At 34.7% G+C, this 23,060-nt stretch overlaps 1 protein-coding gene across 1 annotated transcript in view; it reads right to left on the reverse strand.

The window, feature by feature from the left end:
- Nucleotides 1-23,060, reverse strand: part of MMP16 (matrix metallopeptidase 16) — a 158,912-nt gene that overhangs the window by 68,400 nt on the left and 67,452 nt on the right. Inside the window, exons 2-3 of the mRNA XM_026054549.1 lie at nucleotides 10,244-10,392; nucleotides 2,923-3,045 (exon numbers count right to left, since the gene is read on the reverse strand). Of these exons, the coding sequence (XP_025910334.1) occupies nucleotides 2,923-3,045; nucleotides 10,244-10,392 (272 nt within the window). The remainder of the gene's footprint in view (nucleotides 1-2,922; nucleotides 3,046-10,243; nucleotides 10,393-23,060) is intronic.

Consider the following 23,060-nt stretch of genomic DNA (forward strand, 5'->3'; position numbering starts at 1 on the left):
TAAGGACAAAGCTTGGCTTTATGAAGAACACTCTCCAGTTTTATTTTTGGAAGTGTTCTGCAGAATAATTAATCTAATTGATCAGCGACTGACTCTAGTGTTAGAGTTAAAATTAAGAATTTTATGTCCAGACTTCTGATGAGGCAAATTTTACATTTAATAATTCTCTTTTAAAACAAATTGATTTGGTGAAATGCACATTAATATAAAGCATAAGTACAAATAATCATGCTTATGTGGTAAACTGGCATGAAGAGTCTCCAGGCATTAATGGCAGAACATGAAGTAACATTGTCATGTAACTTTATTAGAAACAGAACCTCCAAGAAGCAGCCTATTTACCCATTTATGCAATTGGAAAGCTACATTCCTTCAAGGATGGAAAGTATAACTCATGTAACACCATATCCTATATAAAATTACTAATAAAATGCTATGTTAGTATTGCAAACAACAGAATATTTTATCTTGTTGATACTGTCTGCGCATTATTTTCTAAGGGTAATTATCATCAATGTACAAAATGTAACGTGTGGCCAAAAAGCACATAATYATCATTATAATGGTATAATGGTAAATCGTTTGTGTGAAGCTCCAACTTGACATGTTGTGAAACTGCCTCAACTTTAAAATGTGCAATTTCAAAGTATGGAAATTTAGGAAAACTAGGATGCAAGTCACATGTATCTTTTTTTTATCCTCTTCTTCTTAATTAAATGAAAGAGTAAAGAGGAAAATATTCTGAGAAACCSTGATTCATTAACATTTAGCAGGCCACAGAGCAATTCTTGGGGACAAAATAACATTTACAGAAATTACTACAGTAGAATGTATRAAGTAGGTGTAGTTTAAAATGTGTATGTGATCTCTATTATTTTACCCTTAACATCGATTATTTTACCATTAACATTATCTCGATGTGATCTGATGACTCTCTAAGACCAAGTAACCAGAGAGTTAGTTGCAAATCTACCTTTTGATGGAAGGATTCCCCTTTRGAATTGCACATGTAGGACATACACAATGAAGAAATTCATATCTATGGACAGTATTATATTAAGTATATATTACATTAATATTATATACAAGTATTTACAGAGTACGGTATATATTAGCATATATAGCATACAGTATACAGTGTATATATGCAGTAAAACACAGATATTATATAAAAATAAACAGTATAATGCTGCATTATATTGAGTATTTAATTCATTAGCAACTAGGAAGCTAATTTGAAAAGTATTTCCCACTCTGAGAAAATACTCAGAGCCTCATTGTGATCCAATTAAAATCAATAGTAAAAAAAAAGATTAATTGCTGGTGAGGTCCATGTTTCACTCATCTTTGTTGATTTCCTCTTAACATAGTGGCTGTGCCTATGAAATACAATTTGTTGCTGTTGATACTCCCAATTTTAGAAAAGCAGGTGAGCGTAATCCTATGATAAGATGACTGTGATAGATGGCATCTGTTCTGTTTGTTCTACTCTTCCTGGAATGTGGGTGAGGTGGCAGACATTGAAACAAGGCAGAAATTGCTCTTTCTTTACAGAAATTACTAAAACAAAGCAACTTAAGAAGCTGTTCAACTAACTAGAATTAAGCCTGTAACCAGGGAACCACTGGGAAGGACAAAGCACTTTCAGTTTTTCATATTTGTAAAGTTTAATAATGTCTTGTTTTTGTTCTATTAATATTTGGCTTTTGCAGTTTAAAATATCCTTTGGCCTGTAGACTCCCACAGAAAATTTATAGGCTGATTCACTTCAAAGTTATGGTCAAYAGGAGATCTTGTCACGTGAAAGAGCAAATATTTTGCAAGAAGAAAGGCATGAAGTAAAAAATGGCCATAAATTCTTCAAAGTTGGGGCAGATTAGTTACTTAGACTTAAGTTAGACTTAATGCTTGGCACTCTCATTTATTATTATGACTAATGCCTTAGGTGACTGTACATGAAAATGTACAAATGATCAGATTTACATTATCATGGAAAAAATTTTAATGGAGTAGAGAATTAGACTCCCCACAAATAAGAGGGGAAATACACATATATTTATACATATCCTTGCATATATATGTACATATATGATATTTAAATTCTAAAATGCAGATAAAAGTAATATGTTCTTTAAAAAAAAAGACAAAAAAAAGATAAAAGTAATACGTTGTTAGTGGGCATTCTTTTTCCGACCAACTATGTACCATGTCTACATTATCAGCAAGGCATGTTTGAGGTCTTTAAAACATTCTTGTTAAAATGTAAATCATAGCATTGATATACAATATCTAATGCAATTATCTCTGAATTGTGGTATGAAAAACAGTGCAGGGAAAAATCAATTTTGACAGAGCAGGTGACAAACTGTAAAAGCTATGTGCCAGATTTACACCAGAATTGCTAGAATTTTGCAAGTGTTCAACCACCCACATGTCCCTAAGCCYATCCTCGTGTAGGCAGGAAATGGCCAGCTCAGTGACTCACCAATGGCAATGAAATTCATTTGTACATTGAAATAGACTGGTAGTGTTTTCCATATTACATTTACTTTTAAAACAGAAACTGCAGCTTCAGTACGCTTATACTTCCAGAGCAAGGTTCTCTGTCCCTGAGAAGTTACCAGGAGGTTTGAAAGGCAGAGTTAAGAACATATTGGAGGTTAATTTGATGCTGAAAGTTTCAAAGAACTTAGTGTTTACTAAATACATGAGATTTCAATCGAGTAAAATAATTTCCTTCTTATGTAATATGTAAGTATATATCCCAGAATTATTCAAATTTTTTTTATACCACACATTAATAAAAAGGAAAGTTTTTTAAATGTTGACAAATATCTCATAAACTTATATTTACTTTCAATAAATGTCCAGTGTGACATTGTGCACCACTGAGTTACAACTCCATATTCATATTTTTGGTACCTGTAAGTGATATGTTTGTGTTGCCACTTCTGTCCTGTTAATGCATATCGTTTCCGACGAATGTTAAATTTGGAGCTGCCTCTTGTTTGGTCAGGAACACCACATCGAGGCTTCTTCATCCAGCTGCACAAAACAGGTAATACATAGTTAAAGTAACAGAAGACAAATCATACCACTGTACCCTAATAAGAAGAATGTCAGCATTTCTCAAGTTACAATAATACTAAACTTGTGCCTACACAAAAGAGTAGCTACCACCAGGAACAGTCATTGGATGTAGACTTTGGATGCCTATTTTATGGCATTTAATCACCTCCCATGACACAAATTCATTTGCTGTTACCTTTCCTGGTTTTCTGTTGCTACCACCTCTGAACAAAGACTTCACAACCGGATAAATCTTTCAGTTTTCATAATTTATTCTAATTCTTTCAAGGTAATTATTATCTGTATTACTGGTTTACCTACCAAAGGTGAAGCTAAAATAGATATTCAAAAAGTTAGTCAAATCTTGAAGTTCTGAATTTTGTTTTTCCATTCTGTGTTTTTTCTGTGTTGTCTCGTTGTTTTATTTAAAGAATTCTTTAAATCTTTAAAGAATCATCAAATTATTTAAATTAGATGGCCCAGCTAGATGGGACAGAAAAAATATATTTTTTTTAATTCGAGATGCTGAAAATGCTAATATTATAATACTATTAATCTCTTCAGTAAATGCTTTTACTATATTAATGCCTTTCAATACGATGAAAAGTATCAGCTCTATCACAACTGTAAACTTTTAGTGGAGTTGTCAAGCTCAAGAATTCCACCTAAGAATATTTAATGCACTACCTAAAATCAAGTTGAAAAGATCTAAATCATAAATAAAAATGGACATCACAAGAGTACCTGATTTTTCAGATAAATGTTTAATTTTTACAATGGGGTTTAATTTTTTGATGTATTCCAATATGTCAAATATTTCAAATTTGACTGTATTCCTAATATATCAAAATTGGGACAATGCCTAATTCCAAAGCACAAGTTCAATATCCATATCACCACATGAAGAGTTTCGCAGTGAAAGGAGCTATTTAGTTTAATAAAATGTAGCAAAATTCAGCTGAAGTCATTATTAAGTAAGAAAGATGGATAGCACCAGGCAATTGTCCATTGCCATCAGGAAGACAGTATGACTAAAGATGTTCATTGTGTAAGTTAAAGACATAATTTTTGTGTGACTTCTCTGGTTCATTGACTTCTATCATGTAAGGTAATTAGAGAGACAAAACATCTTTTTTTTTTTTTTTTTTCCTATGCATTTTTCAGTTATTTACTGTGACAGTATTCACAGCATATATTATGATTTGCATAAATGAAAAGAAAAAAACTGTTGTTTTATCCGAAAGAAAACAAGGAATATTCACACTGCAAATGACAATTACATTTACATATATATAATATAACCGAATTAAATCACTGATTCATTAAAGAAAACAGATCCTAACAGACACAGCAAATAAAGTTTTTAGAGTAACAAAGATGAAAATTAATCAGTCCCATACTCAAGAACTGAAATTGGCATTCTAAAGTTTTATAACCACCAATATAAGGCAAGGCATATTGCATACTGAATGAACTTTTGGAGACAGGCTAATGGAATATGGACTTCCACTCAAAGCCACATTCATTTATTCATTTTCATAAATCAGTATAAAGAAGTACGTAAGCACAGCCAGGCTTGTAACACTTGAAATATACTCTAGCTATGGATTTATAGCAGATTATTTTTAAATAGCTTAGTGTGAGTTCAGCTGACTAGTCTGTGGGTAAGTGTTGATTCAGCAAAGTAGATGTCAGTGACTTCTGGGTTATGTCATTATTGCCAAGTTAAATTTACTTTAATAATGGAGTTAAAAGGCAAGTATTAGTTACAGACTAAAGGGCAATGCCACTCTTCTCAGTGGGATACCATATTTACCTCCAGCAAATGAGATTAAAAACTGGATCAGACTTCAGAAAACTTTTAGGCACATGTGGTGGGTAATACTTTTTCTTAGTGAATGTCAGGTCAGCATGCACTCACCATGCATTTTAACAACTGGGTATATTCACATTACATTGTTCAAACTGCACATGCACTATGGGAAAAAAAAGATGTATATGCGACAAATGACAAGTTTTCTCACCTTAAGGTGATATCACTACATCAAAAGAAAGAAGCAAAGAATAAAGCAAAAAAGAAAGCAACAAAAAATATTATATTTTGTGAGAAACTGTACAAAAATATTAGGGTCTGGCATAGTATATGCAATATAATACATCATGTCTAATTACATTATTTTAATGGTAATGACTTTAAATCAATTCAATCAGACTCCAAGGAAAAAAAAAATGATGGAGACCTATTTTAATAAGAGGGTTTGCTCACCTAGCAGAGACCCAGGGCAGATAACAAGTGTAAATATTCAAAGTTATGAATTTAAAAGTCAGTCTTCAAAGCCGTTATTGAAATAAGCTCTCYAGTTATGTCAAAGGTTCAATACTCTTACAGAAAATACAGTTAGCATTATAAAAGGTCTTATGTTTCAGAGAAAGATCTAATACAAAAAGACAGGAGCAGCAGGTAGCAGGGATCCAAAATTCAATACTTCATCTTTGTACAAAATACTAAAAAATCATTTTTAACTAAAAAAAGAGATATCCCAAAATATTTTTAATGAAATTTAAGAAAACACAGTTCATTCTTGACTTGGTTCTGATGTGGTATGAACCTATCAACTTTACGCTTCTTCAGTGGGCAGACTATGTTCTAATTTGTAGGCTGTATGACCTACTGCTCTTCTTCAGGTTACAGTGACTTGCTTCTGTGACTCATACACAATAAAAACCCTAATGCAAATCAAATGGTTCACTAGCTTTCAGCAAATCCTCTTTGTCCAAATAATTAGGAAAGATGGAATTCATTCCATTCAACACACATGAACAGCTGTACTGTCATTGAGTCTGTCAATCACCTAGATCTTAGTTAATTTTGTCATACAAAGTATGACAAAGTACATACAAAGTACAATATTAAATAGTCAACATCAGAGAATATGCTTTTTTGGATTTAAATGAGTCAATTATSAACAATTTCTGCTACATTTTGTTTTCCTCTTCATTAGTTTTGTTTTTCATTTAGAAACAGTAACTATTCTCTCTCTGACTGGGGGAAACACTTCTATCAGAAATAACTATTACTACTCATGACACTTGTGAATACTATCCTCTTCTATCTGTGAGAAAATTGACAATAATAAAATTCATTTCTATTTCCTCCCACCTATACCTACCTTAAAAATAATATGCTCTAGGTGCTCCTGTTTTTGATGGATTGCGGGATTTTAATCATTTTATTTTCTAAATAATTAATTTTTATAAAATAATGTGCATACCAGTAATGAATTTGCCTGTCTTTCATCCTTCCTATTTGTTTCTGAATCTGTGGAAAAAAATCATGCAGCAGCCCCTTACTTTATCAGTACTCCAAAAAGTGGCTTTTGTGTGTGACTAATGTGCTCTATATCTGCAGACTATGTCACATCAAATTCTTCTTTTATTTGTATTTGTTTAAATCTTGAGGAAATACATATGTCAAAAAATTACAGTAGTTTAGATTCACATAAAATTTGAAAAGATTGAAATAAAAATATGTAAGAAGTCCATAATTCCTCAAGCGAAGAGAGAGCTGAACCTGAACTTCTTACAACCTGACTCTGTAKTCTAAGCAAACTTTGATATGGTAGGAAGAAGACAAAGAATCGCCTTTCTGAAACCTTCAGGAAGAAGAAATCTGTAAAAGTTGCATTTTGTTCTAACGTCAAATCCTATCATTAAAGAAACCCTCTTTAGTTAATTCTATGCATTTTTCCCCATTCTTTAACCCTAATCAAAAGTGCTCTCTCTGTTGCTTAGGCTCTATACTGTAACAGAAAACATTAAAACAAAATAAAACATCAAAAAGCTCTTTGTTTTTGTCAGAAGTATAATGAATGTTTGCAAGGGTTGTTTTAAGAAGAAGGAAATTCAGCTATTAAAATAAGGAAAATTTAAAAAAAAAACAAACAAGGAGTGCACCAAAAAACTGATATGACTTAGTGAAGGAAAAAAAAAATATAGACATTCTTTAAAGGAGACCACTGCAAGGCTTTCTTCTGGTTTCTCCCATTTTCCACCTTTTATCTCTAAGGCCTCCATGTTTTTCATTGATTTCAGTTGTCTCATGGTAAAAATTCTTGGGAGGAGAGAGATAGAGGTATTTTCTAAGCTTCATTACTGTCCGTACTGTACTCTCACTTGTAAGACTTTATTGCCACTCCTCTGATTACTAGGAGGTAGTCAAGTAAGATATTGTTTCAACCCTCTTCTGGAGAATGATTTCTCTGCAAGGCTTCTCACTGAATGCGAGCTGAGTAAACAAGGCATCCTGGATAGATGTTGTATGAAAACAGTATTTACCATCAAAACAGACTGCTGTCTTTAATAGTGAATAGTTGTTTTCTGTGAATAGCTTAAAATTTACTGCTGACTCTTATGCTGTGCCTTATAATTAATATGTAAGCTGTAAAGAAGGGATATATTATTACATTTTAATTATAAACCCTGAAATACACACTTTTAATATCCCTTATACTTTCCCACCATTATAATGATGCYTCCTTTTACCTTTAATGATGTCTCACTCTTCCTTATCCCTAACAATGCATGTGCATGAGGCTTTAAAAGCCACTTGGGAAACAGATTAAAAAAAAAAATAAATAGAAAAACAAGTAAATGATGAGCAGTAGGGGGAAGATGAACACTGCTCATATTTATGCATGCCAGAATACTCTTTCGGGAATTATCTATTTCTCACAAAAATAAAATCCTCCCAAGAGACTTTCGATGACGATGCTACAGGACATTATTTCTCTGTTAATATTCCCCAAGTAGGTTTCTATCAAGTTGCTACAATAACTTCTTTTAATTATTTGTCTTTTTGAACAAAGTAATCTTGTCTCAGAACACGCTAGAAAGCAGGTAAACCCCATGCAACAAGATGAGAACTACTTCTACAAGGTTCCTGCTGTGGTCTTTATTTCGTAATCTGAGCATTGGATGCAATTATAACATTAATCACAGAGAAACAAATGATAAGTTGCTACATATTTCTGACCAAAAGATAGTAAATATACTTTTCTCATAGATGAAAAGATAAAAAGATTTAAAATGTTTACARAATATGGTCTTAATTGAACAATTAAAAAATCACACACTATCCATTATTATAAAATTGCATTTGTCAGGGACATTCAGTGGTCTAAACGTTAACTTGTGGCCTCTCTCTTTGAATAAAGRCTTTTTGAGGATATTAATCTACTAAATTTAATCCAATTAATCCAATCTAATTCTCACCATCAATGCAAATGTGACAAGTCTTTAAGAGGTCAATTCTACTCCCAACTTGATTAAAGTCAATACAGCTTCAAATGTGTAAGCAGAAGTGGAACTCATGCAGCATGAGTTCTAAGTACAAAAAAAATCTAGTGCTTTAAAATGCATTCCTGAGCAGCAGAAAATCATGTATCAAAGATTTGGAAGACTCAGGATATGTGAGAATGCAAAATGAAGGCTTTGAACTGCCGTGTAGGTAGATTCTTCAGTCTTTTACATAAAAAGGAGAAATGGAAACAACCTTGCTGGCATGCTGGCCAATAGGCCCAATTTAGCCAATATAAAATACTTCCATTTGTAGTTTAAAGCTTATTCTTTTTTTTTTTTTTTTCTCATTTCTTTTCTTTCTGAATTTGCTACCTGATGTACTGAAGTAAGAGGCAGGCTCCACTTTTCCTTCAGTTTCCACTTTCTGTCCTCTCTGTAGGACTGCTGACTGTGAACAGATTATTTTTCTTTTAGTGAAAGACAGCGCCTCTTCCATTAATGTGTTTTTAAAAGGCTCCTGGTAACTGGTGTAGTAGCAGTCTGCCCTCATGGATCAATGACTGAGGCTGTGTGAAGAGCCTCGTCTGCACTCTGCAGCCTGGATTAGGAACATGATTTGGAGCATGGCTCTCTCACAAGGCATTTTCTAAGTCTACTGCCATTTGTGCTGCATGTTCTAAGGTCCTATAAACTCCCAAGCAGAGGGATGTGACCAACTCACCTCCCCTTAGGGCAGYCCTAAAATCTGCTTTGCTTTATTGCTTTTCAATGCAATAATGCATGTGCCAGTGGAATAAAATGATTTTTCCAATCCTTCCAGCACTTTAGGTAGTCCCTTCCCAAAACCACAAATGATTGAAAAACCATTCACATCGGTTACTTTACCAGGAAAGAACAGAAAAGATGAAACATCGGAGCAGGGCTGAAAAAGTGGAAACAAAAGAGGAATTTCTTCCTAAAAAGCGTTTTCTGTCTGCTAACATTAGAAAAAGTAGTAGAAATATATTTCAATATAATAAATGTCAAAATTGTAGCCACAGCATTATTTGGCTATCATTTTCTGTTTAAGTAAAGCAACTGCTTTTTAAAATTACAAGATATAACTTTTATTACATTTTAACAGGAAAAAGTCCAATGAGCACTTCAAATCTTAGTCCTAGATAAGGTTTCTTAATCGTGTGCTAGTAATCTTTTGTGTTTTTCATCTTCCTGGCATATTTCCATTGCCATAGTGAGAAGGCATTTGGACTTACCTTTTAATGATTCTGTTGCACAGTTTGACTCTTTCTATGCTTAGCCTGTCAGTAAATTCAGATGTTGCCTACCTTAAATGACTTCAAGGCTTACAAAGGTCAGGTAAAACCCATTTGATTTTACTGCATGTTAAAATGATCACACCTGTGCTTGTGTTACTGGAAACCATTAAAATGAATGGGCCAGTGGAGCATGATAAATTTTTTTGCAATGAGGATAAGGGCATTTACACTAAAGATTTTCCAGTAAGAGGAGACTCTTTCCATTGTTATATGYTCTGATAATCTCTTTTCCTGCCAATTTTGAATAAACTGGGCCACTTCTGCATTGTTAACCTTTTAGCCTCTTCTTCAGTTAACCCTAAAACATTTTCTTTTGAATGATACGATTCAAAAAAATCAAATTTTGCTTGTCCAAGAGCAAGTAGCAGAAAATTGACTGACAGCTCTGATGAAACAGAGCCCAAGAAGAAGAATAAAAACATTTTAACTCCTCATCCAAAGCTGCAACATTCTTTGGATATCCCAGTCACCACACTTCATGTGCTCTAAAGTTCTTTCCAGTTGTATTTTATTCCTCCTGAGATAGAAAAGTTGAGAGCAGTGCATTACCAGTTACTTACTCAATCGTGTTCCTGTCCACTTTGCCTGTCATATTAATGCCGTAGAACTGCTGCATGGCAGCTATAGCCGACTGCATGGTTTCTGCAGAGCGCAGCACCGACATTCGAGGGTCAGTTGGTGGAAGGTAGCCGTACTTTTGTAACCACACCTGCAATGACAAGTGCAATGGCTTTTGAATAGAAATCAGAGGTAAATAAGATGTTTCCCAGTAATTAGCTTTGTTTCACATATGACTAAGCTCTTAATTCACCAAGCACAAATCCCGTTAGTTTGGTATTTTGCTGAGGAAAAATTCTTTGTGGCTTTTATTTGCACTCCTTTATTAAAGATGTTTTAAGACTTAGGACTTGTGTTTTGTACCCAGAAGCTAGCTCTCTTTATTCTGCAATTTCCATCTCCTCTTTCAATTATTTATTGAATGTATATATTTATTTCAAGTTACAGATTCAGCACCTCTCCCTAGCTCTAGGCATTTTAAGAAACTCTACATAATATTATTCAGCAATTATAATAATAAATCCACACTAGATCTCACAGAATGGCAGTACACTGGCATTTTTCTCTCAAAGAACATAAGAAAAGAGAGGGTGGGGAAAGATTCAGCTTTCCTGGAAGACTACTGCACTCACATAGTGATAAGCAAAGCAGCTGGCTGGAAGACAAGGAAGTAGGAGAGTCTGGGCCCACTTATGGGAAACTTCCCGACAACAGGAGCCTCCATTTTAAATGAAGATGGATTTAGTGCTGAATATTTATTGTCTTAATAGCGTAGAGAGGGTAAGGACCCAATAACTGGAAGTTTTATGGATTAAAGCCAACATCTTAAATACACCTGGAAAAGCAGGAGCTCTCACAGCACTCTGAAACATACTCTTCCTTGCAATATTTAATACACACATAGTGCAGTCATCCTAATGTTTCTATGCATTCTCAAAAGCCCATTTCTATAGGACATACTGAAAGACTTTTGAAGGGATAAGAGCACTGATACATATTTAAAAATTTCCTCAGTGACCACTATACAACACACTTAAATTCTATTGCTCAGCCTCACTCCTCCAGGGAATGAAGTACCTGTGACTCCATCAATCTGATCTTTTCTTCTTAAAAAAAAAAAAAAAAAAAGGAACACACATTTAGACATCCTTCTCAAATATATCATGTGCCACTTCATGGATTCCGGATTGTTGCATTAATGTTATCCACCCACTCTCCTTCTGGAGTGTGTTGTGAGATTTAACTGCTTCATACATCACTTCTGGGTTATCTATCTGTACAAAATACTCTTTCTACATGCCTTGACACCAAAGTACAAGGTTTGAGATTCTCAACATGAAGTTTAGATTGCAGTCAATTTGATCCAGTTCGGTAGCAGGACAACTGTGTTGGTGGTGCATTTCAAATTTGCAAAAATAATTCAGTTAATAATTCACTTAATAATTCACTTAATTCAGCTAGAGTGCCACTTTCTGGAGGATGCTTGATTTTCCTTCTATTACCCAAGGAGGGCTTGAAGGGCCAGCCAGAGGTGGGCAAGATGTGGAAACAAGATTATGGCAGTAACAGATCAGTCTGATAGAAGGTTGCAAGGATTTCAAGGTAGTATGTAGAGTTATTTCGAATTAACATTCATAACAAATATAATTAAGAAATGGGTTATTTTGGGACTTATCCTATCAACTTTTTGCAGAAAAGGCAAAGGGATCAATGTTAGAGAGTGACATTAAAGCAATCAGTCACAGAAGCAAAGTAACTAGGAGTACCATATTGCTACTGCCTGAATGGATCCTACTCTGTTGCCACCCTCTCAGCATGAGTTTGGGACACAGAGTTGAACTCCCTATGCAGATCTCTCCCAGGAGCTAAGGGCATACAGAATTGCTTTGCAAGCTTGTGGGATCACCTATCATCACTGAAAACAACACTCGCTGTGGCATAACTGAAGAAGACAGAAATAGGCATTTATAATTTAGCAAATTTACCAGAAGCTGAAGCTTATCCTAATTAGAAAAATAAGAAGAGACTGATCATGGAAAAAGGTAAAGGAATCTTCCAGATAAACGGAATTAAGCAGAGTACCACTGCTTAGACACAGGAGAAGTGGTTCAGAAGACAATGTAGCCTCTCGACTTCTAAAAACACCTCTGTTAAATACAGACGCCTGATAATCCCACCTTATCATTGAAGAGAAGGTAGAGACCCCTTGAGTCTTTCCTTAACCTTCTAAATAGCAAGCAGAATATACAGATGACATACTGGAAACTCAGCTGACACTCTGCAAGCAAGTACCTTTTCCTGACAATTCAGGCAAATTGGCCTCCAAATCATTTAAGTAGCTCAAGAGTGTGTGACCTCAGATACTGCATGAATGCTACCATGTTATCAGAAAGAGTCATGCAACAAGACATGAGATAACAAATCTGCTTACTGTTTCATTCCCAGTTTTCCCAGTCCCCTACTAATAAATAAGCAAAATTGTTTCAGTGTGTCAAATAACTGAAATATGCCCGTAAGATTCTGTTTTGTGTATAGTCAAAACACTGGGAACTATGTGGGAAAAAAAGTAAGTTTAGAGTGAAATCCAAGATACATGTGTAAGGAAAGCAACAGAGAAGAAAAAGAAAGAAAGAAAAACAAACATGCACGCACGCGCGCGCACACACACACACACACACACACACACACACACACACACACACACACACAACCAGAATGAAGCAGCATAGCAGGAGAATAAATTAAAGCCTTATTTTGTTGTTGTTGTTTTTTGAGACAATCATATGAAAGAAATTATGACAAGAATTTTCCCCTCCCCCTCTACTGAAATTAGATGTCTCTCTGTCTTAATACACTTCAGCAGCATTAATGCAATGTTGGCAAGAAACGGCATTTTCAGAAGCKATCTATTACTGTGAGGAACTCATTTATTACAGAATGAGAAAATTGTGAAGTAGATTCATCTAATCTCTGGGACACCCACAAACATACTTGGCACAAACTTGGAAACTGGTGATACCTTCCATGCCTTTCTGCATTTTAGGAATACAGAATATTGCTAGTTCATGAGGGGATTTTAGGCAGGGCTTTCTGAATCTACAGCAGCCTGCCAGTTYCCTCTTACTGTAGCCATGGACAAACAAAGCTGGAAGACAACAAGTTCCGTCACCTCCACCTCTCTTCTGGCACTTCACTGTCCTACTACTGTGATGTTTGTCTTACAGTCAAATTTCTCTTGTAAATTAAGTCTGTAACCTCTTACCTCACCTAGAAGCTAAAATTTGACTTTGCTAAACATCTGCTTGCATTAGATCAGTATAGCGTTCATACTGTTAGCTTGTGAACAAACACTGGAGTTCGTTACTCCAACACAGACATTGAAGCATCTAATTTTGGGGGGGAAAAGCACAGAATTGGTGTAATTTTTTTCTCTCAAAATTTGAACTAAAGTTTACATCACCTTTATTAAGACGTTTTAAAATGGTAAAATTTTCCTTTGCATATGCCTTTTCCACCAGGCAAAAATCCCCATGTAATTCCATCTCTTATCTTTTAAGAAATCTTAAACTTAGGTCTAAGGAAAAACATAACCAATAGGTGAGAAAACCCTGAAAGATGCTGCAGTGAAAGGAATCTGTCACTCCTACAAAAGTCTGTGRACTGTAAGGTTGTGCCATTCTGATTTTGTACATCATTTACCAGGTACCTTTTTTTTCTCAGCATCTTTTCCTCTTATTTGCAATTGATACTAATGATGGATTGTCTAGCTAAAGAATAGGTGCCATTTTGTTTGTCACATGTCTGTTTTCTCCAACCTAAAGAATAAAATATGGGACAATTTAAAGGGTACCAAAAAAATGGAATTCAGTCATCCAGATCTTTGTCAATTGGGAAAAAAAGAGTCCTCTCAACAACAGCATACTGACTTCCTGATTTTTAGTAAGAATTAAGAACACTCATATATCATAATTAACAATGAAGTAAGAATATTATGAAGACAATCAGTTTCACATAACTTAGTAAGTTTTTATATATAAGACAACACATGAAGGAATTATTTTTGTGTTACTGAACGACAGCACATAATATAAGTTACAGTATATTTATGTTCTATTAACCTGAAAGTTTAGTAAATCAAACAGTCTAATAAAGCACGGATCAAAACAATTTCACAAACACCTTCAGTAGTACAGCTACATATTTTTCAAATACTCCTGTTCTTTTTTTTTTTTTTTTAGATTTATCATGCAAAAACAAATCCTAGTAGTGCTCAGTAAAATGCAATATTTCATAATTTCAAAATATTTTGGCTTTTGATTTTTAAAACATCTCTACTAAAAGCACTATAAATAAAAAGATTTAATATTATTGAGTAATGCAGGAGATTAATTTACATATCTTACATTTAAGAACTTGACTCTCACTGAACAMCAACAGGATTTAGCAGTTTAAGTGCTGATGTCATTTTAGAAAGAGGAGATTTTTTACTCACTATAGATTAGTAAAGTGACTCCAGAATTAGAGGCAGTATAGCTAAGCTAGAGTTCCATGCAGGTCAATTTATGAAACACCTTAGTGTTAGTGTTTGCATTATATTTTGTCTTCAGACATACCAGCTTGTTATTGGTGCTTTGATACTACTAGAAGCAGCTCTGCCCAGCTCTGATGTTGGCAGAGCACTTCTCAAACTGTTGTCCAGCATTTGAAGAATCCATGTATTTTTTTTTTTTATTCAACCTTTTCTCCTAATGATGTTGCAGAGCTGCAAGTTGTTAACAGTTAATAGTGTGGTTTAATTAGAGGCCTAACTGCTGCAGTTAATACTGACTTTCCAGTGACAACCTGAGGTGATAAACCAGAAGCAAGTATTATTTACACTGAGCAGTGTGGTGAATCTTCTGCAGGTTTTCCTACCTATTAACTCCAATTACACCAGTCTCTTATTGATGACTATTTCCTCTTTTTATAGGAATTCGATTCTTTGTGAATTCAAAGAATACAGAAGGTAGGCATTTTGCACAAAGCATTGATTTGGTGAGAAAATTCCTTAGCTAAATACTTTACCAAAATAGCACATTTGAGGAAACATGAACCTAGTGTATGAGAAATAACTCTGAAAATATAAGAATTATAACAGTTTACAAAGGAGTTTAATGGTTTTTATAAATTTACTAGCTATAGATAAAATCTGAGATAACTAATCCTTAATAGATTAAAAAAAAAAAAAAAAAAAAAAAAAAAGGCAGGCCTGTGTACTGAGATTGTATTAATATGGAATGCCTTGTAGCTCACAAACAAATCTCATTCTTGGAAATTTTATAGCAGGATGGAAAGGACTTTTAATGCCAGGAATAATCTTCAAACCAAGGCACTGTCTTGTTTGTAACTGTGAACACACTGGAGGGAAAAAAAAAAAAAAGAAGAAACAAAACCCAACAACTTGCAAAGTAAGTTTGCAGATGACCCAATTATTCCTACCTAGAAAATGGCCGACTGCCACAAAMCCAAGATTCAAGCTATCCCTTCAGGTGTGTAGGGCAGGTGTGTAGCAGGGCAGAATCAGAGGCACATCAATGTCTGTAAACTTTACTATGGATTACAGAACTTGTAACAAGGATGTAATAATTAAGAAGAACTCTAGAGCTGTCTACATTGCACACCATGCTCCAARTGCCGACCTGCAGATACTAGCAGAGGTGGGAGTGAGCCAAAGGAAAGGATGATTTAGGCCTCACTGAGAACGGTGCTGCTGTAGCTAGACGGCTACTTCAAAACTRGCTAAGCCATTACCACAGTTTTAGTATGTATATGTGTATAGTTTCTTCTGTTTCCCAATACAAAATGGAGGGGAAAACTAATATTCTTATTAGACAAGCCTCTGATTGATAATTCAAAACCAGAGTTTGCAGTAGATGTTCCTGTACTTACCTTCCTATGTGAAGGCAGGAGAATGGGTCAGAGTTTGCAAATTCCCCTTGCAAGTGCATGGTGACAGAGAGCATTTTAAAAGTGAGTGTGGTCCTAGGCCAGGCCAAAGTCTCCCAGGTTACTGATTCGAACTAAATCCAAGGAGTGACAAGAGTAAAATAGATTCAAGCTTGCTTTTTGTTTTCCTAGCATTTACAGTACTAGGTCAGTTTAAGAATAAATTGATGTATGTATAAGTACTTGCTTATGTCCTTTGCTTTCCTGTCACACTTGTACATGGAAAAAATGAAGTACTCCAAAGGTAATAAGAACAATGTGTGTAAAAGAGCAGCCAGGAGCACTGAGACAGAGCTATTTGCCAGTTCCAGGCAGGTGGGGGGGTCCTACCACATACTGGCAGGCTCATTCCTCACAAGAGTGTGTATGTATATATATACACACACATATATATATATGCACACACATATATATACACACACACATATATATATACACACACACATATATATATATACACACACACACATATATATAACTGTTTGAAGAATGTCGATATTTTTCATTAATTGCCCAGGAAAACTTTCTCCAATCATTAAAAGAAATCTCTGTAGAAGACTCATGCCAAAGCCCTGGAAACACCTCCACAAATAAAACTAACAGTTCTAGTATACGTAAACACTCCCTCATAGAGCATATGTTAAGGGATACTATCCTTCATATGGCTACTAATTTCTGTAGCTCCTTGAAAGATAAATGACCTCCACTGCTAAAGATGCTCTGTGTTGAATAAATTGACTGCCTAAGCCAGGAGTGGAGCACAGAAAAAAAAGAAACTTCTAGTTTAAGCCCCTAGACTCTAACATCCTGGAGACTTGCAGGATGCTGTTCACATTGGCTCACACTATGCAAGTCATCAAGGGACTAGAAATCAAAGTAAGTCATTACTGGTATTTTTAAGTCTTTTTTTTTCTCTGAAGTCTGCTCTAACCATCACTATAAAACTATTCCAGACTCCTTCTGAGATGGTTAAATGGATGGATATAATCTTTTATTACATACAAGAATCCTAAACTGAAGTAAATCTATATTCTAGTAGTACAGAGAAAGGTGCATAGGTGATTACACAAGCCTATCCTGAGGCACTTTGGCTATAGATGTACCACTTCTTAATTACATTTACAGTGGCTTGATTTTCCTTCAGCAGACTCTCTCCTCATGGAAAAGGGGAGATTTTAATTGGTATTTCAACTCACATACTTGTATCACTCAAAGACTGTCACATTGGTGTCCCTCCAAGATCTCCAAAAAAGGAAAAACAGTCATTGCCCAGGAGGAGAAACATACCTACATTCCTACATTGCTGGTATTGCTCCTAAAAGCAGCATTTAAAAAAGGGTTTAAAAAACATTTTWAAAAAAGCATTTAAAAAACACAAAGAACCAGAAATATAAGAATGAAACTGTTAGTATTTACACAGTGGAAGACAGATAATTTTCTATAGAGTCCCACTATATTGCTGAGAACAAACTAAGAATGAGAGACAATTTTGTCATCAGAAATAGATATTATCTAGTTCAATGTGAAAAAAAAAAAAAAACCGCTGACAGGAAGGAGATACTTAAAAGTTTCTATGAAAAAGGATGATACGTAGAGCAAAAGAAACACAGGGAGATGTCTGATGTACCTACAAAGAGTGTTGAATATTTTAATGTTTTAAATGAGATAAAGTAGAAAAATAATCAGTAACTCTTAATAAYTACCTACAGGCATCAGAAAACAAATTGAGGTGACAGTCTTGAAGAAAATAGTTATCTGACAGGATGTCACAAGATTAGGGAAAAAGACTGTTGAATATCATTCTCAGAAAGTTAATTCTCCAAAGAACTTTCTGTATGGACTATTCAGTAATGCATTTAATTTATGAAACTCAAGACAGGAAGAACTTAGGTGTTCTTTTTTGTTGTTTTTTTCATTTGTTTGAATGGTAGTTATGTAATCTGGTTTCTGGAATATATTCTGCAAGAATTATGGTCTATTTCTCTTCTGACGAGTTCTAATATAGGATATGGAGGTTGCCTGCAAAAACTCACAATCCTCCTGTCCCTATAGGGCTCATTTATTTGTCACCATCCTCCTTTTACTTCCTTTTTTACCTCTTTCTCTCCCACTCTCCGTACCTTCTGAGAGGTTCTTCTACCTGTGTGCTCCCACACAATACACCAAGTCATTGATAACTTTAATTTCTCTGCCTATTTTGCAGATTTTGGTGGCTTGCTATTTAAAACAGTTTGTAAAGCCTTCATTTGGCTGCCTGGATGCCAGAACACCGCGGGCCAGGTCAGGGAGACCATAAAGAGGCCCTGAGGTGGGAGTCAGAACGTTCCTGGTTCAGTCATGGGTCCATCATGTATTCTTGGAAAAATTAGCTGCCATTCTTGGCAGCAGAGATAAGAACATGTGAGTCATGTTTCCAAACTTTCCTTAGCACAGGGTTACAAGAATCCAGACAGGGCCTGGAACATGGAAATCGCTGTATAAATGCAAATGTTATTTGGTGATGTCTCAGGAAAGACATCACCAAAGTGATCCCCAGTTGAAAGTGACTCTTCTCACACTGCAAAAGAGTACATCTAATTGAGAGACAATCGCCATCTTACATTGTCTCACTAATCTAATCCCTATATTTCTAGCCTTGTTTTGACTCTGCTGATCATTACAGTATTTGAGTAGAGAGTTGTTGCTTACAATTCACTGCCTAAGAGTAAGCAGCGAACTTAATGCCAACCATAAGCACAGTTTGCGGCTTACCTCCTATAGTTTAGCACTTCCTTGGCCTTTATTTTTTCATGTTTTAGTTTCCATAAAAGACAGATATGTTTCCCCTCGTACACACATGCTAAACAAGCAAAGTCATGCATTTCATCATAAACTTGTAAAGATTGYTTAACTTCTCCCATTACCATTTTACAAACAACAAAAAATCTCAGTGACTAGTACTAACTAGAAAAGATCACAGAGTTTTTAAACTGAGAATAATCATTGCAATCAATCTGGCACTTTGAGAGAGGCACTCATATCAGTAATATTTAAGAATAATATAAGATCTGCCTTATAGACCATAAAATCATTAGCAGCATTATCCGTATCAGACTAAAGAAATTGCATACTGCTATTAAATTAAGATCCAAAGCTATTTGACATTGTTATATGCAACTATCTAGGATATATGCAATACTGACAACATATTAACCAAAAATACATTAATCATCACTACATTTTATAGCTCCTAAGAGAGTACTTCAAATTATCATAATAAAATTACTGAAACTTTGTTCTAAGACATTTACATAGGAAATACATAAATACATAATGTACCAACAGATGGTATTGTGCTACTTTAAAAAGGCTCATGGGAAGATAGTCCATTGTAATAAAATCAAAAGGTCAAGCTACAAAGTTCCTTTGGGGAAATGATTATTCAAGTCATATCTGACATTTGGTATTTGAATCCACTAGATAAAATAACTCTACTACTATAGTTTATGAAGCTCTAAGTTTGCATCAGTAAAGTAAATGAACTGCAAGTTAAACAGCTACAGGAAATGTGACGTGGTCAAACTTTCTTTTTTTCTCAATACCACTTATAATTAGTTTTCTTCATTACAATGTTTATTTTTCTCATTTTATAAATATTAGATAAAAATTTGAACCACAGACACATTCATTAAGTACTTATAAAAGTATTTCTTGTATCAATATTTATATCTTGAATAGTCTCAACCTGAAGACGAAATTAGGTTTGTATTAAAACAAATGAACATTAAGATAATAATGCACTGTATATTTTTATGGGTTTCTATTTCATAGTTCTACGAGTTTCTATTTTAGTTCTGGGAGAATACCTTTACAAGGAAGATTGCATKTAAGTGCATGCTGTATTGCACATGAACTGTGTTTGACAGTCTGTGTCTGAGGAAAAAGAATATAGGCTGCACTCAAGTCAACAGCAAAGTAACCTTCTGTGGGAAGTGGAGATGCTTATCTGAATCAGGTAAGTCCATCATTTTGTTTAATGCTACCTTTATTTCCTTCACATACCTTTTCAGCAATTAATAATGTCACCACTACTTGCACTATTAGCATAATATATCTGTTTGACATGGTTAAAAGAAACTTTTAAATATGTGTTAATAAAACCACTTTAAATTTTCATTTGGCTTTGTTTTGTTTTCTGCTTTTCAAAGAAGTCAGCTAATTAAGATCTAAACTTCAAAAAGCTATGGATATCCTACCCTAAATTATGTATKTTATTCCATAATTTAGAAAATTTTCTTTTTTAGAATCAGGCTGGTATAAGATTGGTGATATTTCAGTACTATAACAGCACTTTGAAAAACACAATTCCTGCTTTCTCTGCAGAAACCTGTAGATAGAGAATGAATGTGGACTTCATAAGGCATATAAAATTTGCAGATACGATCAAATTGTTGTTTCCCCAGAGGAGACAGGAAGAGAATGCAGGGAGCACAGAAGGTTTCTCACATGGCTTTATTTGGTCCATACAGAAGAACAAAGATGAACTTGTCAATCCTGTAACACACATCTTCTGAAAGGGAAACCTCATAACTTCTGCAAAGAAGCCCGGGAGCTAATGGAGGAGGAAGGAAATGTAATCTTAGAGACTTCAGTTTCTCTAAGAACAATGCCTCTAGTTTGGGAGGAAGGAGGGTAGCAGTTTAATTCAGTCACGTTCTTCCTGTTTTGCAACGAGGGCATGTCATGCAGCTACTGAGTAACTCTGATGGAAAACCATAGAGCTTGAACAGGAAAAGGCAATACAGGAAAGAGCTTCCATCTGGCCCATCCTCTTTAATTTCTGACTTGCTCCCCAATATGAAAGGTGTCTGAAATTCTCCTCTTTTGAATGAATGAATGAAATTCATTCAAAAATGGAAGTTTCCCATTTTCATTTCCAATCCTTCTTCAGGAAATGCCCATGGGAGACCATGGCTCTGTCACAGGAATGGCACTGATCGATTATAATCTAGCACTGCATTGTTACATGCTTGCTTGTAATGATTCCCTTTGATAACTTATGCAAATAACACTCGTCTTATTTTCCTCTTGCACATGTAATTTAAATGGAGTAATGCAGTGCTGTACAACTGAAGAGATAACAGATACTGCATAAGTATTTGTACAGGAATTTTTAGTAATTCAGAAGTTTCAGGAGTTTCCACATAGTGTTCATAAATTCTGTTCTGTTATGCCTTGTAATAGAGTAGGTCAGTAGAGCGTTTTTTCCTTTTAGAGTTCAAATCTTATATTTAGTAGCAAGAAAAAGTGAATTTAGTAAATCATCCTAGTGATGAGTAAGGCTTCCTAAGACTGACGATGTGATGAGCTCCTTGCTTCAAAACCATCACAGCATCCATCAAACTGATTCCAGCTGTAGATGTTAAGGTGAAATAAATTGACTGTAAGTGTCCAGAAAGCTGTCTTGCTCGCTATAATAAAGACTATTATCAATTCTGAAATAAAATACTTCTTAACCATGAAATGATCTCTGTGTACATCAGTGATGGAATATGACCGACTCAGGCTAGCTGTAGTAGCCTCCTACTTCCATAAAGATAAAAAAAGTTGTCATACTGCACTTGATAAGTAAGTCTATCTTGCTCTAACTCTAACTTACCAGCTGTCTGTATCCCTTCTGCAAGAAGCAGAAAAACTGCATATATTGCAGTACATCTGCAACTCTCCTTCTCATGTCATCCTCTAAACTCTATTTTCATCTAAGGGCAGGACTACTAAAATAGAAGAAAAAGGGGAAGTGGTGAATTGATGCAAGTAAGAGATGTGACAAGGTGATTCCTGCAGGCAAAAAGGGATGTACACTAATTGCTTCAAAGCAAACCACAGGACTATCTTTTATTAGCTCCCCTATGGGCTTCTGTCATGTGTATTGCAATTTAAAAATGTAATAGAACCATTTTAGGTTTGCTTAATTAGGACCTGATGCTGTGAATTGCTGAGTATCCTCAATAGCCCTTGGTTCTGATGGATGCTTAGAGCATCTAGTAAAGTGTCTGCATCAACTAACAGCAAGACACGTCTATATTTTTAATATGCATTAAATCAAAACATATGTTACTACAAAAGGAATTTTCTTACAGTCATCACAAGTAACTTATAACAGCTCAGACATTGTGTTTTTGGGTAGATTTACTGAAGATGAAAAAGACTGGGCAAAAATATATATATATATACACACACACACATATATTTTAAGCAGCATGATTTTGAATCAATTAAGATCAATTAAGAAAGCTAACATGCAAAACAAGAAATCTAGAACATTTAGAAACTGCATTTTCAATTAATAATATTAATAGATCTTGTATTCTCACAAGAATGTAATTAGCATCCTAATCTTATGAACATTATGTTTAAATATCCCAAGAATTTTCTCATTTGATATTAAATTGCTCTCAATTTAACATAAATTATTTAGTCTAGATCTACTATAAACTAGTGGCAAAATTAGAACTCGGATATCCTCAAAGAGCAGCTAAGCCCAAATTTCCAGCAGAATGCACACCCAAGATGCAACTGGGAACAGCTTTCATATTTATGCAAATCAAGGATTTTTGCAACTGTTTATCTGCTTGTGTGTATATAAGATTAAGACAGAATTACCCATTTTTGTAATTTTGGTCTTGAGAACAACAAAAACACACTGGCAGACTGAGTTAGCAATTATCAGTGGAGAAACAGAGTATTTGATTTCTCAGCTCCTATCAGTGTAAAGGAGCACAGTAAGTTTGGTTGTACTGTTGTACTGCCAGGGGAAAAATAGAAAGCAAAGAAAGAAACAAACAAACAAACAAA

This window comes from Nothoprocta perdicaria, unplaced genomic scaffold (genome assembly GCF_003342845.1).
Source record: "Nothoprocta perdicaria isolate Ctin4 unplaced genomic scaffold, notPer1 scaffold_122, whole genome shotgun sequence".
NCBI lineage: Eukaryota > Metazoa > Chordata > Aves > Tinamiformes > Tinamidae > Nothoprocta > Nothoprocta perdicaria.